At 26.5% G+C, this 13558-nt stretch overlaps 2 protein-coding genes across 2 annotated transcripts in view; one reads left to right on the plus strand and one right to left on the minus strand.

Annotated features, from left to right (window-relative positions):
* Positions 1-3482, minus strand: part of LOC135930003 (integrin beta-1-B-like) — a 44654-nt gene extending 41172 nt beyond the window's left edge. The window contains exons 1-5 of the mRNA XM_065466761.1: positions 3350-3482; positions 3213-3304; positions 3064-3174; positions 2940-3021; positions 2763-2894 (exon numbers count right to left, since the gene is read on the minus strand). Of these exons, the coding sequence (XP_065322833.1) occupies positions 2763-2894; positions 2940-3021; positions 3064-3174; positions 3213-3304; positions 3350-3422 (490 nt within the window). The 5' untranslated portion in view covers positions 3423-3482. The remainder of the gene's footprint in view (positions 1-2762; positions 2895-2939; positions 3022-3063; positions 3175-3212; positions 3305-3349) is intronic.
* A 4040-nt stretch (positions 3483-7522) lies between these two features.
* LOC135930221 (unconventional myosin-Ih-like) overlaps positions 7523-13558 on the plus strand; it is a 33696-nt gene continuing 27660 nt past the window's right edge. The window contains exons 1-2 of the mRNA XM_065467004.1: positions 7523-7630; positions 7675-7790. Of these exons, the coding sequence (XP_065323076.1) occupies positions 7523-7630; positions 7675-7790 (224 nt within the window). The remainder of the gene's footprint in view (positions 7631-7674; positions 7791-13558) is intronic.

Below are 13558 nucleotides of genomic sequence, written 5' to 3' on the forward strand. Positions count from 1 at the left end.
CAAAATTTGCCAACGCTGAGTAGAAACAGAAAAAAAATATATAAATTCGTTGGACAATGCCAAAAAATGACTTAGCGACTAATGATAATCGTGTAATAAATTTAAGCTATGGCAACCACAAGGCATAAAAACGCTGTTCGATTTATTCATAATATTTATTATCATAACCCTGTCCACAATAATTTTTTTTATCTCTAATAATTTTTTATATAATGATAAAAATGCTTCTAACAAGGCATAGCCAGTAGGGTATCACTTTTAGAAGTAGCTCATTTATTTTCAACAGAGTTTTTGTTAAGTTCTATGTATCGTAAAACTATGGTTAATTGTTCCAGGTGGCTTATATCTGGTGTATTAACATTATGGAAAAATATATTGCTAATAGCATTTTTCTATGACTCTATCTCCTAATAAAGTTAATTTCATTTTGAATTCGATTTCCATGGTAGTAATTATGAATTTCACTATTGTTGATTTGATGAATGAAGTTAAATAATATTATATTAAATAATAAATGAAATTTTTTAACTTAATACTTATGGCTAATCTCAAACTTTTTTGAAAATTCATACATGGATTTTTTCTATAAAAAATAATAATATCTTGCTTGTATGTAGTACACTAAAAAAATTCTCAATTTTCAATGGGCTAAAAGCAGAGTTGTTAAGGAGGCTCCTGGAGCGCCGCTACATTTTTAAAAAACACCTGGAGCGTCCCACCCCTCCTTTTTAAAATTGGAGAGCGGGAGCTAGTTTCTTTTAGAGCTGGAGTGGAGGAGCGCCACTCCACCGCTCCTTTAAATTTAATGTATAAATTAAATTATTTTTTAAATATTAATAATATTTATTAATTAAAATTCAATAAAAATGAACTTTTATTTAATTTAAATTTAACCATTATTAAATATTTAGCCGAATTTTATATTGGTTTTTCATCTAATCATTTTAAATATTAAACATCAAGTTTTCCTTTTAATATTGAAAATTTTTGGGAAAATCTTGTAAGTCATATTAATATTCATTTTATAGATATATAATAAAAAATAGTTTGGATATTATGGATTTAGAGATCATAGATGAAGAAATCGAATTTCCATTTTCATCATACAAAAAATATTTTAAACTTCTAAAAGATGTTAATCCAAATGATCAAACAAATTTAAGGGCAAAATGTCTTTTGTGTTTAAATAAAACTATTAAATTTTCAAAAGTGAGCAGCTTCAAATCTTTCTTTTGAATCAAATTGATTTGGAAGATTTTTTGGAGATAAATTCCCTGAATTAAATATCTTTATAAAATACAATACCCCGCTTCCCTCTAGTGCTCCTGTGGAGTGCCTAATTAGTATTGCAAAACAGGTATTAGGGGAGAGGTGTGGATGTTTGTTAGATTCTAATTTAAAATTTATTACTTTTAAAAGCTAATAAAAGATTATAAATATTTTGATAGATTATTTAATATAAATAAAGCTTTTTGATAAAAAAAATATGATTTTGTTTTGTATACCTTCTAAAAAAATGAAAATCAAAGGAGCGGTTATGGAGTGGCACTCCATTACTTAGAATGGGAGCTAGCTCCTTTTAAAAATGTAGTAGCGGGAGTGGGAGCTAGCTCCTTTTGAGAAGGTAAGAGTGGGAGCTAGCAACTTTTAAAAACGAGCGTTAACAACTCTGGCTAAAATATTTGAATAAAATTAAGGAATTTGGCGGCCCCTAAAATTGTCTAATGTTGGCGGCATGGGCAGCTGCTCCTATTGCCCCCCCTATCTGCAAGGCCCTGATTTTATTTTATCATTTCCAATTTTCCCGCTTTCCTTAATTTATCAATTTTGTATAAATAATTATTAATCATTGTACTGCAGAAAGGGTGTCAAAAAATAATTAACTGTTTTTTCAGAGGGGTGGGGATAAAATTAATATATTTATATAAATAAAGATGTTATTTATAAAATTATGTCTCATTTATATGATCAAAATATTTAATTTTATATATTAAATAAATAACTCCACTACGAAGAAGTAGAATTTAAAACTAAGAATAAAATATTATCTATTTTGGAAAATATTAAAAAACGATCCTGACCTTAAGTATGATAAGGTAAAAATTATAGCAACAAATCAGGGAGGGCAAAATGGTATTTCCATTATCTTCAAACTTTAGAAAAAATTTTGACCAAATTTCTCCCACAATTTGAAAATTTTGACTTGAGAATCCTGATAATTGATAATGCCTAGCATTACAGCTCAAATAACGAAATTAAAAAATCATCATAAAATAATTCAAAATTAAAACCAAAACAACAAAACTTAATCAAATTTATAATTAGGTGAGGTATAAAATTTTCTTGAAAAATGATAGATATTATATAATTCTCTACCAAACACTTTACATGGTGTGGTAGTCTATATAACTAAATGGCACCTTAGAAGGTGTAGTTTAGCCTAGTAACTAAATAACACTGTGTAGGATATGGTATAGCCTACCACCTAAATAATGCCATATTGTATAGTTGGAATTTTATTTCATAAATTTTCAGGTAAATTATCATGAGTTAAACAAGTAATTTAGTGACCCTCAAAATAATTCCTGGTGTATCTATTTAAATATCAATAATTCTTTAAATGTTAAATAAACATTTATTAAATAAAAATAAATTTATAAGAAAAATTCAAATAACAAACATTTGAAATAATTCAGTATCTAAAGGCAGGTGTCAATTATGATAATATATTTTATCGGTAATATAATTTTACAATCATAAACCTAATAGATCCCCTAAAAGAGCTAATTTTTCTTTATCATCTTCCATAGAATTTGATAAATCCATTAAATAATATAAATCAATTGGATAATCCTCTGCTTGTCTAAATTTTACTTTGAATGTAATTGGTTTTTCTAAATAAGATTTTTAGCAATCTATAATTATAAAAGTTAAATTACTAGGTCTTATCCCAATTTTTAATGCTTGAGGAGCTATTTGAACAAAATTTTCTACAGTTCCAGGATGACTTAAAGGCTTGTTCTAAGATATTTTACAATATTAATTTTATTTTTTAAAAGTTACAATTAATTTTTGTAAAAAATTAGTGGGATCTATTATTTTAGATATTTCACAGCCCCTTTCCATCAAATTATGCAAAAAATCACATCTAGGCTTTCCATCCAAGCCATAATCCTATAAAAAATTAATAAATATTTAATATATTGGAAAACTTCTTTTTGACACCAAGCACATTTATAATGGGTGACAATGCATTCACCACAATGTTTTTTAGCTGTACATGGATTTTTCTTTAAAGATAATTCTATTTTTTATATAAATAACTAAAATATGATTGTATATAAATTACCTTCACAATATAAAAAATTAAAGAATATTTGTGTATAGTAACAACATACGAATAAAAAGGTTAATATTAACATATTTTTTTAAAAAAAGGGAGTGATCTTATCTTTTCTACTTGAGTTCTACTAAAATAAGAAGATTGATTATGTCATATGTCAAATTTCTGTTAAATTTGTAAAGAACGTCAATAATATATACAATAATCATGATAATATAATCCAAATAAACTGTAATGTAAAGTGTATGAAATATATTAATATCTTATATAGTATTTATCACAGAAAAGGAAAGTAAAAATAAGGAAGGAAAGAAAGAAAGAAAGAAAGAAAGAAAGAAAGAAAGAAAGAAAGAAAGAAAGAAAGAAAGAAAGAAAGAAAGAAAGAAAGAAAGAAAGAAAGAAAGAAAGAAAGAAAGAAAGAAAGAAAGAAAGAAAGAAAGATAAAGAACAGTGAACATCTGAACTTAATCTAGGTAAAAAAAAACTTTTAAGGAATGAAGTGATATCTAGGTAGTTTATCAAGATTTGATTGAATATGTGTAAGGTTTCTTAATTTTTTATTAAAAAATCTTGAAAGAATTTGAGGAGATCCGCCAATATGTAACTCAAGCATGAAAGTCTACTACATTTAAAAATTCTGTCATGACCAATTGAGATCTAAGGAAGAATATTTCGGATTTAATTATATTCAGAGAAAGTTCAATACAATAAGATAAAGAATCAATATAATTAACTATCTTCTCAGTATTAGGTAAATCGCAGCATAGAATACCATCACATAAGTAGAAAATCTTTAACATAGGAATTAATGTCTGATTAAATGAAAGAGGACCCAAAGGGTCTCCGTGTTAAATGACTTCTTCAGTATCTTGGCAAATGGAATAAGAGAAGTTTTGGAATCATTACAAGTATGGAAAGTGAGATAAAAAATAAGAAATATAAATTTTTCTATAGATAAAAATAAAGAAATTATGCAAATCAAGCTTATGTCACTTTGTCTGAAGTAATATTATTAAGGTATATTATAACAGCATGAGCAACTATTTCATTCTCCTTTAATTCCAAAACCTAATTGAAGATTTGAAACTATGTTTTCTAATTCTATTATCTATTGTTTGGAGATATGTTTTCTAAAATGTGAATATAGTTATAGGCCAAAGACAACATTCTGGTTTATAACAAAGCAACTATACTAGCACCAAAAAATCTATGCCTCGCGGGCTTAAAATATTATGTTTCAATTCAATATTTTAATACAAAATAATTGATATTTTAATAAAGGATGTTCCAAAAAGGTCAAAAGATCATATATATATATATATATATTATAGATGATGGGGTCGGCGGCTAAATGTGGTTTATTAAAAAAGTATTAAATTTTATTTTTCTTTTTATTATAACAAAAAAAATTTTTTATTTTATCAATGTACAAAAAAATAAATCTATTTTTATCTTGTTTTAACAAGTAAAGAAAGAATTTTAACTAAGAATATTTATTTAAGGTAAAACAAGTAAGTAAAAATAATTTAAAAAAACTTAATTTTTTTATCTTAAACAATTATTCTAAAAATTTTTATCTTTAACATATATATATGTGATGATTGAATTTCATTTAGATCTTTAGCAGAACCTTTTTTAAATAATTTGAGGGCTAGAAATACTTCTTCAGGGTATAAAGGATGCGGTGATTTTTGTAAAAGATATTGATATAAAATCAATGGATTATACTAGATGTTTATTACTTAAAATATTAAAAATATGTTTATTTATTATCGCAATGTTATCCGTTGAAAGCCAAAAGGATGGCTCCATCAATATCAGTTTCATTTATTTTTTAGTTTCTAAGTTTTTATATATATCAGGCGAAGCATCAATATTTTTAAAAGTAAAAAATTAACTAATAGATAACTGTATATGATTTTATTTTTTAATGTGACTGGTTACATTTTTTTATTTCACCTCCATAATTGCAATAAATTATAATTATCTAATAGTTTTGGTATATATATATAGGGTTTAAAAATCAACTTATAATACACGGGCTTCTTTGGGTATTCTAGGAATAGTTGAAGGGTTGTGGGCATATGAACTTCCCCAAGAAATGATGTTTTGGGATCTGAAATAACCTAAGAATTAAGAGTTAATTTCCCAAAATTTGAAATTAAAGAATATGTATCAAATAGACAAATTTCATTAGGAAAAGAACAAGTGGGATTGCCGTGATTCTGCCATTTAATTTAGTAATTTCAATCTCTAAGCAATTATGACAAATTGTTTTCATATTATTATTGTTCTGATATATAGTTTTGTTAAAAAGCCAGATTTGGGTCTATTTTTAAATATGACCCGATTAAGAGTTTAGCCAAAATAATATTATATAAGCCAGAGATTTGGCAAATAGAGGTCCAAACCTTTCTGCAATATATTAATCTTCAGGCTTACATAACATTATTTTGGCCACAATTTTAAAACCCAAATCGGGTTTTATAACAACAATACTGATATGTGAGTTAGAGATCTGCAAAAGTAGGCCCAACCCCTACTCGGCGCAAACCCAGCCCGGCCTATTTTTTTAAAAAAAAATCGGGTTCGGACTAGGTCGGGCCTAATATTTATTAAAAAATTCGGGCCGAGTCGGGTTTAAAATTTTTTTTTAAACATGTCTAAATTTATCAATTTTATATTGAATTTTTTATGTAAAATAAAAATATTTGATTTTATTTATAGAAACTAGACGCCATATAACATATATCGTTTATTTTGAGGAATAATAAAAATTAATTTTTTTATTTAAATAAATTCGAGCCTGCCCGGGCCGGTATATTTTTGTCCAAAAAAATTTTGGGTTCGGGCCGGGCCGAGCAAAACTTTTTGAAAAAAATTTCGGGCCAGGCAGGGCTTGAAAAATTAGGCCTGATGCCGATCACCTATGTGAGGCAGGTAGGGTTTTATTTCTAAATTATATTATGACGATTTCATTTGAAGTCTTTTATATTTTATCAAAAGTAAAAATTATCTTATACTTTAATATAAATAAAATCATAACATGTTCTTTATTAAAAAGTATAATTAATATATTGTTCTCATAAAATTTTATATAATATAAATGAAGTTTAAATGAATAAGGGGTCAAATATTTTCGGTAAATGATAAATAAATAAGTAATAAGTATTTTAACATTAATGAGATAATTTTATATAAATAATATAAAATAATTTTAAATATTTTAGATAAAGTTTAAATATTAATTTAAATATTACCATGATATTTAAATATTATAACATAATGTAATCAGATAAACTGTATGACTTAGAAAATTCATTAATTAACTAGATAATTTAATATATTACCGTAGACAGATTAATATATCCAATTTACAAATTTTATTACTGTTCTATTATTGCGTTATAAAATAATGCATTATTCAAATTATGATAATATTCAAACAAATATAATGTTTTATTAAAATTATTAAGTTATTATTTAGATCCCAATCTATGTAAATGAGATGAAAACGCGTGATAATTGTAGATTTTCACTTTTTCTTATATTATTTTTCTTTTAATTTTTGTTAATTTTTCCTTTTGTGTTTTTAGAATTGATTAATTTATATATAATTTATAATTTAATAAAGAAATTAGAATTAGAATTTGCATTTAATTTTAATTTTCTTCTATTTTAGGTACAAAATCTTGTTTACTACAATTACCTCCCAATCTATCTAAAGATATATTTAATTCTTGATACATATTATGGCTTAATTTATTTTATTTTCCAAAACATCAAATAATTGACAATTCTACCAAAAATAACCGTAATAGTCACAAATTATTTTTATGTTTAAGATTGTACTATTTACAAAATTGAATTCAAGATATACTGAATCGTATAATGAGTGAACTATTATATTGCCTGCATAGTTATTTGGGCCATAATCAGTACAGGTATGTCAAATATGTAACAAACTAATTACTTAATCTCGAAATATTTTTAATAAATTTGCACTTACAGTTCAGCTCTTTCTAAATTTCCATTTATTTTATTGAAAAATTAAATATTATATTAATTCTATAACCTATATAATATTAAAATTAAATTACTAATAATAGAATATTCTTTATCATAAATTGTATTTTATGTTTTTTTATATATAAAATATTTTTTAAAGTTTATTTAACCATGTCATATGAAGAAGTCGGAGTTGATAATTTAATACTACTGGAAACTGTTACTCCTAAAGAAATAGTAAATAATTTGCGACTACGTTTTGAAAAAGACATTATATATGTAAGTTTTGAAATATAGTAAATTAAATAATCATATTTTTAAAGACTTATATTGGTGCAGTTCTAGTTTCAATGAACCCATATAAAAATATTGGAGTATATTCTGAACAAGTTGTAAATAATTACCGGACTATGAACTTGGCTGAACTGCCGCCGCATATGTAAATTATTTAATTTCTATTTTAATAAAGGAAATTTATTTATAATTGATAATTATTTTTAATCTTTATGTGTTTAATTTATGTTAAATGATGTTTCTGCAACATTCATTTAATTATTTTTAAGTTATAAATATATTTGAAAATAAGCTCATTTTAACTTATATTTTAAAATAAGATTATTTGAAAACAAATATGTACTAATATTTTATTCATTCGTTCATTACCACGCCAGAAATTGCACGAGTGCAATTTCATCACCCACCAGGAGTTGTAGGGTGCACCATGTTTATTCACTAGTATATAGATCCTATACATGATGTATACCCGTTTTATTATAGTGGACGGTACCACTATATAGTCAGCTAGCATATTAAAGAAGAGAGGAGTAAGAAAGAGGGGATCTATTAGTTCCGTTACCGGCAAGATAGTGTTAAGAAATTGTAACCAATATTAATAATGTACCTGACGCCTGGTTAGATATTTAAGAGATGAAAAAAAAGTAAGTCTTATGTTAGGTAAGTATATCCTTGCAAGATAACGTCAGGGGCGGACTGGCGACGCTACGGTCTCGTGGGCATTTTTTATAGCGGCCTCATTAAGGCGAAACCCCCATACCCCCATTTTGCGGGGCTTCGGCTCACTTTTGCCCGGTCTTTTTACCGTGTTTCCTTAAATGGCTTCTTATTTTTTGAAAATAAGTTCAAACGTTTTACATTTTTAGTAAAAATAAGAATAGTATTATAAGATAATCATATATTTTATTTTAAAAAAATGCACATCTAAAATCATATTCATTACCTATATAAAATAATATTCATCGAAAAAATATATTTTATACTAGATTTACAACGATATTGCACTATAAAATTAAATCATACATCACATGTTAAATATAAAAAAAAATGGATACTCAATTTAAATCAATTAATTATAAATATAAAATTATTGCAGTTATACAATATTACAGATAATGAAATTGCTGCACTTTTATAAGATCAGGCACCGATCATATTGTAAATAATATTAATAAGATTCTAATAAAAGAATTAAGAAAATATATAATTTTTACGTTAATAAATCTCTCATTAACTTTGAACCTTTGCGCAAATATACAGGAATATCTTCTAGTTCAATCTATGCTAATAGTTCTCGTTCAACTTACATCATTAAAAACGCTTCTAATTTTTCTTGGTCAATATTAGCTCTCAGCTTATTTTTATAATTTTTAATTTACTAAATGCTTTCTCGAAATTAACCTGCGTAAATGATAAAGTTAAAATGTATTTATAAGCCAAAAATAAATTAGTGTCACTGTATGCATATTGTATCTTTTAAGAATTTCATACACGCATATTAAACACTTGATACATTTATTATCACACTGATTTATTATCATATTGTAATATTCCATCTTCATTTGACTCCTCACTTGTACATGCGATATTATCGTCCGTTTCTTTTAATTCTGCTATCAAATCTTTGAATACACTGGCAAATGAACATAATTCGTTATGAAATTTAACACTCAATATATATGCTGTGCCAGTTTTTCCAAGGCCTTTTCAGAAATACCTATACTATTTATTTCATCACTTGGATGCAAATATTGCACATTCAAGATAAGCTCTCAATTCGCAGAAAGTAGTTCCGGATAGGACGAAATAGTTCGAACCTATAAAGGTCAACCGATTCTTGAGGACGTTCATCTTGGCATTTGTCACTATATATTCTCTTCGCTCGCCTTATTCGATCTTTTTACAGAGCATTTTGTACTCAGATACTCTCCGGCAGTTATAAATATGAAAATGTTTCATTTAAATTAGCAGCCATTTTATTGCTTTATTTTGAAACGATGATACAGAAGATTTAGCATCTTCTTACATTTTCCATGCTGACAAAGTACCTAATTTTTTAGTTTGAAGATATGACAGTGGCCTCATTATTTTAAAAATTTCCAAATATATTATAGCTGTACTTAGAGTCATAAATTTACATAAATTATCTAGTTTTTGTCTCAAATTATTTATTATCTATTATAAATTAAAGTGCCTTTATCGTTATTGGGAGCAAGCTCTCTTTACCATATATCCATCTAAGGTTTTTCACGTGCCCACCACCTTATCTCACCTATTTTTAGCAGCCTTCTCAACTTATTTTGGCCAGATGAATTATTCTGTTTTACCCAAGCATCCATCCTTTTATCTGATTTACCGACCTGGATTTTATTTGATTTCAATGAATTAAGAACAAGAAATGTTGGCTATATTATTTCTACAATTAATCGATGCATAAAATATAATATAATAAATTAATCAAAACTTAGCTTTCACTCTACTCAAACAGAAGCGTTTTCACTTCATTTGAAAAAAACAAAGAAAAGAACGTGGTAATGATGTGTAGCGACAAGCGACGTTATTGATATATTATGCATTAAAATATAGTAAACGACATGACAATTCTCAAGGAATGTGATATTCAAATCATAGGGATATCATTAAAAATAAATAAATGATAAGAGAAAATAATGTGAACATAATAATAATTTTTTTCTAATCGGCCTCTATTTTGATATTTTCCTCTGATCGGCCTCAAAAATCGACATTTTCTCGCGGCCTCGTGGGCAAAATGCCCACCGGGTCTTATGGCCAGTCCGCCCCTGGATAACGTTATGTCTATATAGCGTGTTCTATTCCGGAGGCATCCAACTTCCCTGTAATTCTAATCTCAATCCCTGAAACCCATTATCCTAAAGAGCCTACTATCATTTTGTTTGATTTTTTTCCTGTTTTTTCCTTCATTAATTTTTCTCATTCACTAGAGTCAATAGTGTCTAAATCCTTGTCTGTATAAAGCAAGCGATGCTCAGGATCCTCATTATTTGCCACATTATCATTATTATAGTGAACCCGGAATTGTTATTATTATTATTATTCACGGTTAGATTATCATTGCCTTCGTCAAAATGTTTATCCAGTAGGGAAAGGAAAAAGACAAATCCATAATTCCAATATAACCTGAGCCAAAACATAAATTTCCATTCAATCGGAGAGAAGAGGTTGGAAATAAGACGGTGCGAGAATAGTCTAATACTTCCACGATTCCTGCTCTAGTTTAGACCATATTTAAGCATGTATTGTAGATGTTCCTTTAAATGTTTCTTGTTTTTGCTGAGGGCCAAAAATCTGTAAACAAAAGATTGATCAAGTCCATGTCCTTTAGACATTTTGCCAGCCAATAGTATTTGGGAATTCTCTACCTCCCATAATCTGGGCCACTTCATGGACGAAAATATCATAATTTCTTGTGAATGTCTTAAGCAATGACTATGTAATTCTAATCTCCTCAAAGGAATGAGTCGATTGGTAGGTAAGATGTCGCACCTATTCCAGAGAGTTGAGTTTGAGGAGTTGTATCGGTAGTATTTTTTAATAATTCTCTTAGACATTTGTTTAAAAGGGTTTGGGATGTGTTGATATTGCTTTTAGTGTCCTGCCATGTTTCTCCGTATGTTAAGATGGGTAGAATTAGGGATTTGAAGAGTCTTATCTTTTGGTTCGTGGATATCTGATCGGGATCTGGTTTTGTTTGTCCTCGACTTAGTATCCAATATCGTGGTGCCTAATGACATTATCCTGGTTCCTAGGTATTTAAAATCTGAAATAGTTTCTACCACATTATCATCAAAGTTAAAGGGGTCTGTGTTAGATGCAAATATATTGGACGCGATTAACTTTGTCTTCGAGTATTTAATTTTTAATCCGTTTTCATAGCAATTATTAACAAACAATGACCTCAAGTTTTTAAGTTTTCAGAGTTCGCTAATATTCATTAATTTCATAATATCATATATTTTATGTATGTTGTTATTGAATTATAAGCATATATTTGCAAAAATTGCAACTTACATAATTAAGTTTTACTTTGTTTTCATCATATATAAATGAAAACGTCTTCCAGACCGCGGATTTGCCATTTGCATTTTCCCTTATTCATATTCATTGCTCTTAATCTTTTCACCAATTATTTTTAATTTGGTATCCATTGAAATAATTTTTTTAATATGAAAATATGAGGCTACTTAATTAAATAGATATTAGTAAAATATATTTAATTTAACTTGATAGAATATGATGAAAGTAAAGTATATAATAATATCGCTAACTATGCAATGCAATGTACTAAAATATTCAGATAAAATAGTTTGGTATATAGTTGTTATGTAAATTATAAAATAATAATTGAAAATGAAATGCTATTCTGATCGATATCTTAAGAATAAAATGTAATAAATAAAATATGATATGGATTTATAATTGACATTATGAATTATAGTGATAATTTAGGATATCTATATAAATATTTATCCGAACCCCACCCGAGTCTTCGGGTCGAGCTACGGACAGCCTGTGCAGTTCTCTATGCACTTTGAAGGCAGCCTTAGTCAAACACCTTTTTAATAATAATATAATATGATTTAAAAATATACTAAAACAAAAAAAAATTTTTAATATTTTTTCATAAAATAATAATACGCCAACTTGCGGATTTATTATTAATAAAATATAGAATGTAATTATAATTATTTTTAATTTATATTAAAGGATTTAAAATATGAGATAAAAGGAAATATAACTATATGTATATTCATTTATTATTGATTATATATAATAATTTAATTTTTATAAATTATTTATTTATATCATAAGAAAATGATTCTCACTTCAATTTAATAGAAAATATATCAAATATTTTTACCTAAACATTTGCAGTTTACCTTGGCATTTGCAGTTAACCTATGCATTTGCAGTTTACTCAAACCCTTCCCTTACCACTTAAGGGCTATTTATTTAAATGCTATCTTATTCCCCATATCAAATCCATATTGTAATGCATCCTTTTCTAATTTTTACTTGTTTCAATTTATTATATGCTAAGCTAATGTCTATTTTATTTTAATTTTTTTATATTATTACTTTCTGTTGTTCAAATAATTTACATTAACCATTTTTTGTTTTAGATCAATTTAACTAACGTGTTAAATATCATAACATATTTTTTTATAAAAACAGAACAAATTTATATTGAAAAGAGTTTTAAAAATATGTAAATATTGTTTTTAGAAATCATAATAATGAATCAAATTAAAGACTTTAACGTAATCTAAATTTTTAAAATTAATATATCAAGAATTTTTTAACAAATAAAATGTTCAAATAGGTGTGAAAGAAATAGACCTTTAACTATCCTCCCCTACCAAATCAAAATAATCAAAAAAGGAAATCCAAATCAAAACTACCCCCTACCTTATTTAATTTTATTCAAAGTGGGATAGATACTGGTCAGGCTTACTTCCTTTCATTTTCAATGATGGTGTTGTGTTATACCCCTCCCCCCCCCCCCCCCATTCCCCTTAAATAATATACAATTAGAAAATACAATGAAGTCTGTCCGAAGTAAAAAAAATAAGAGAAACTGTTTAAGTAGAAACATTTCCTATGGAATAAAAAGCAATTCTATAGCAATAATAAATGTCAATTTTATTGGACACGTATATATATATTTTTTAATTGAAATATAAAATGATCAAAATAAATTTCTATTTTGGAAACAAAATAATATTGGTAAAATTTAGGTAACTTGTTTAGATACATCTTAATTTCATTTATTTTATTAAGTACTTTTATTGAATAACAAGAGATACGTGCAATAAATTGACCCTAGAAAGCATGTTAGCATCTATTTATTTTCTTCTACAAAAGGTTATATTT

This window comes from Gordionus sp. m RMFG-2023, chromosome 5 (genome assembly GCF_954871325.1).
Source record: "Gordionus sp. m RMFG-2023 chromosome 5, tfGorSpeb1-WG-v2, whole genome shotgun sequence".
Lineage (NCBI taxonomy): Eukaryota > Metazoa > Nematomorpha > Gordioida > Chordodea > Parachordodidae > Gordionus > Gordionus sp. m RMFG-2023.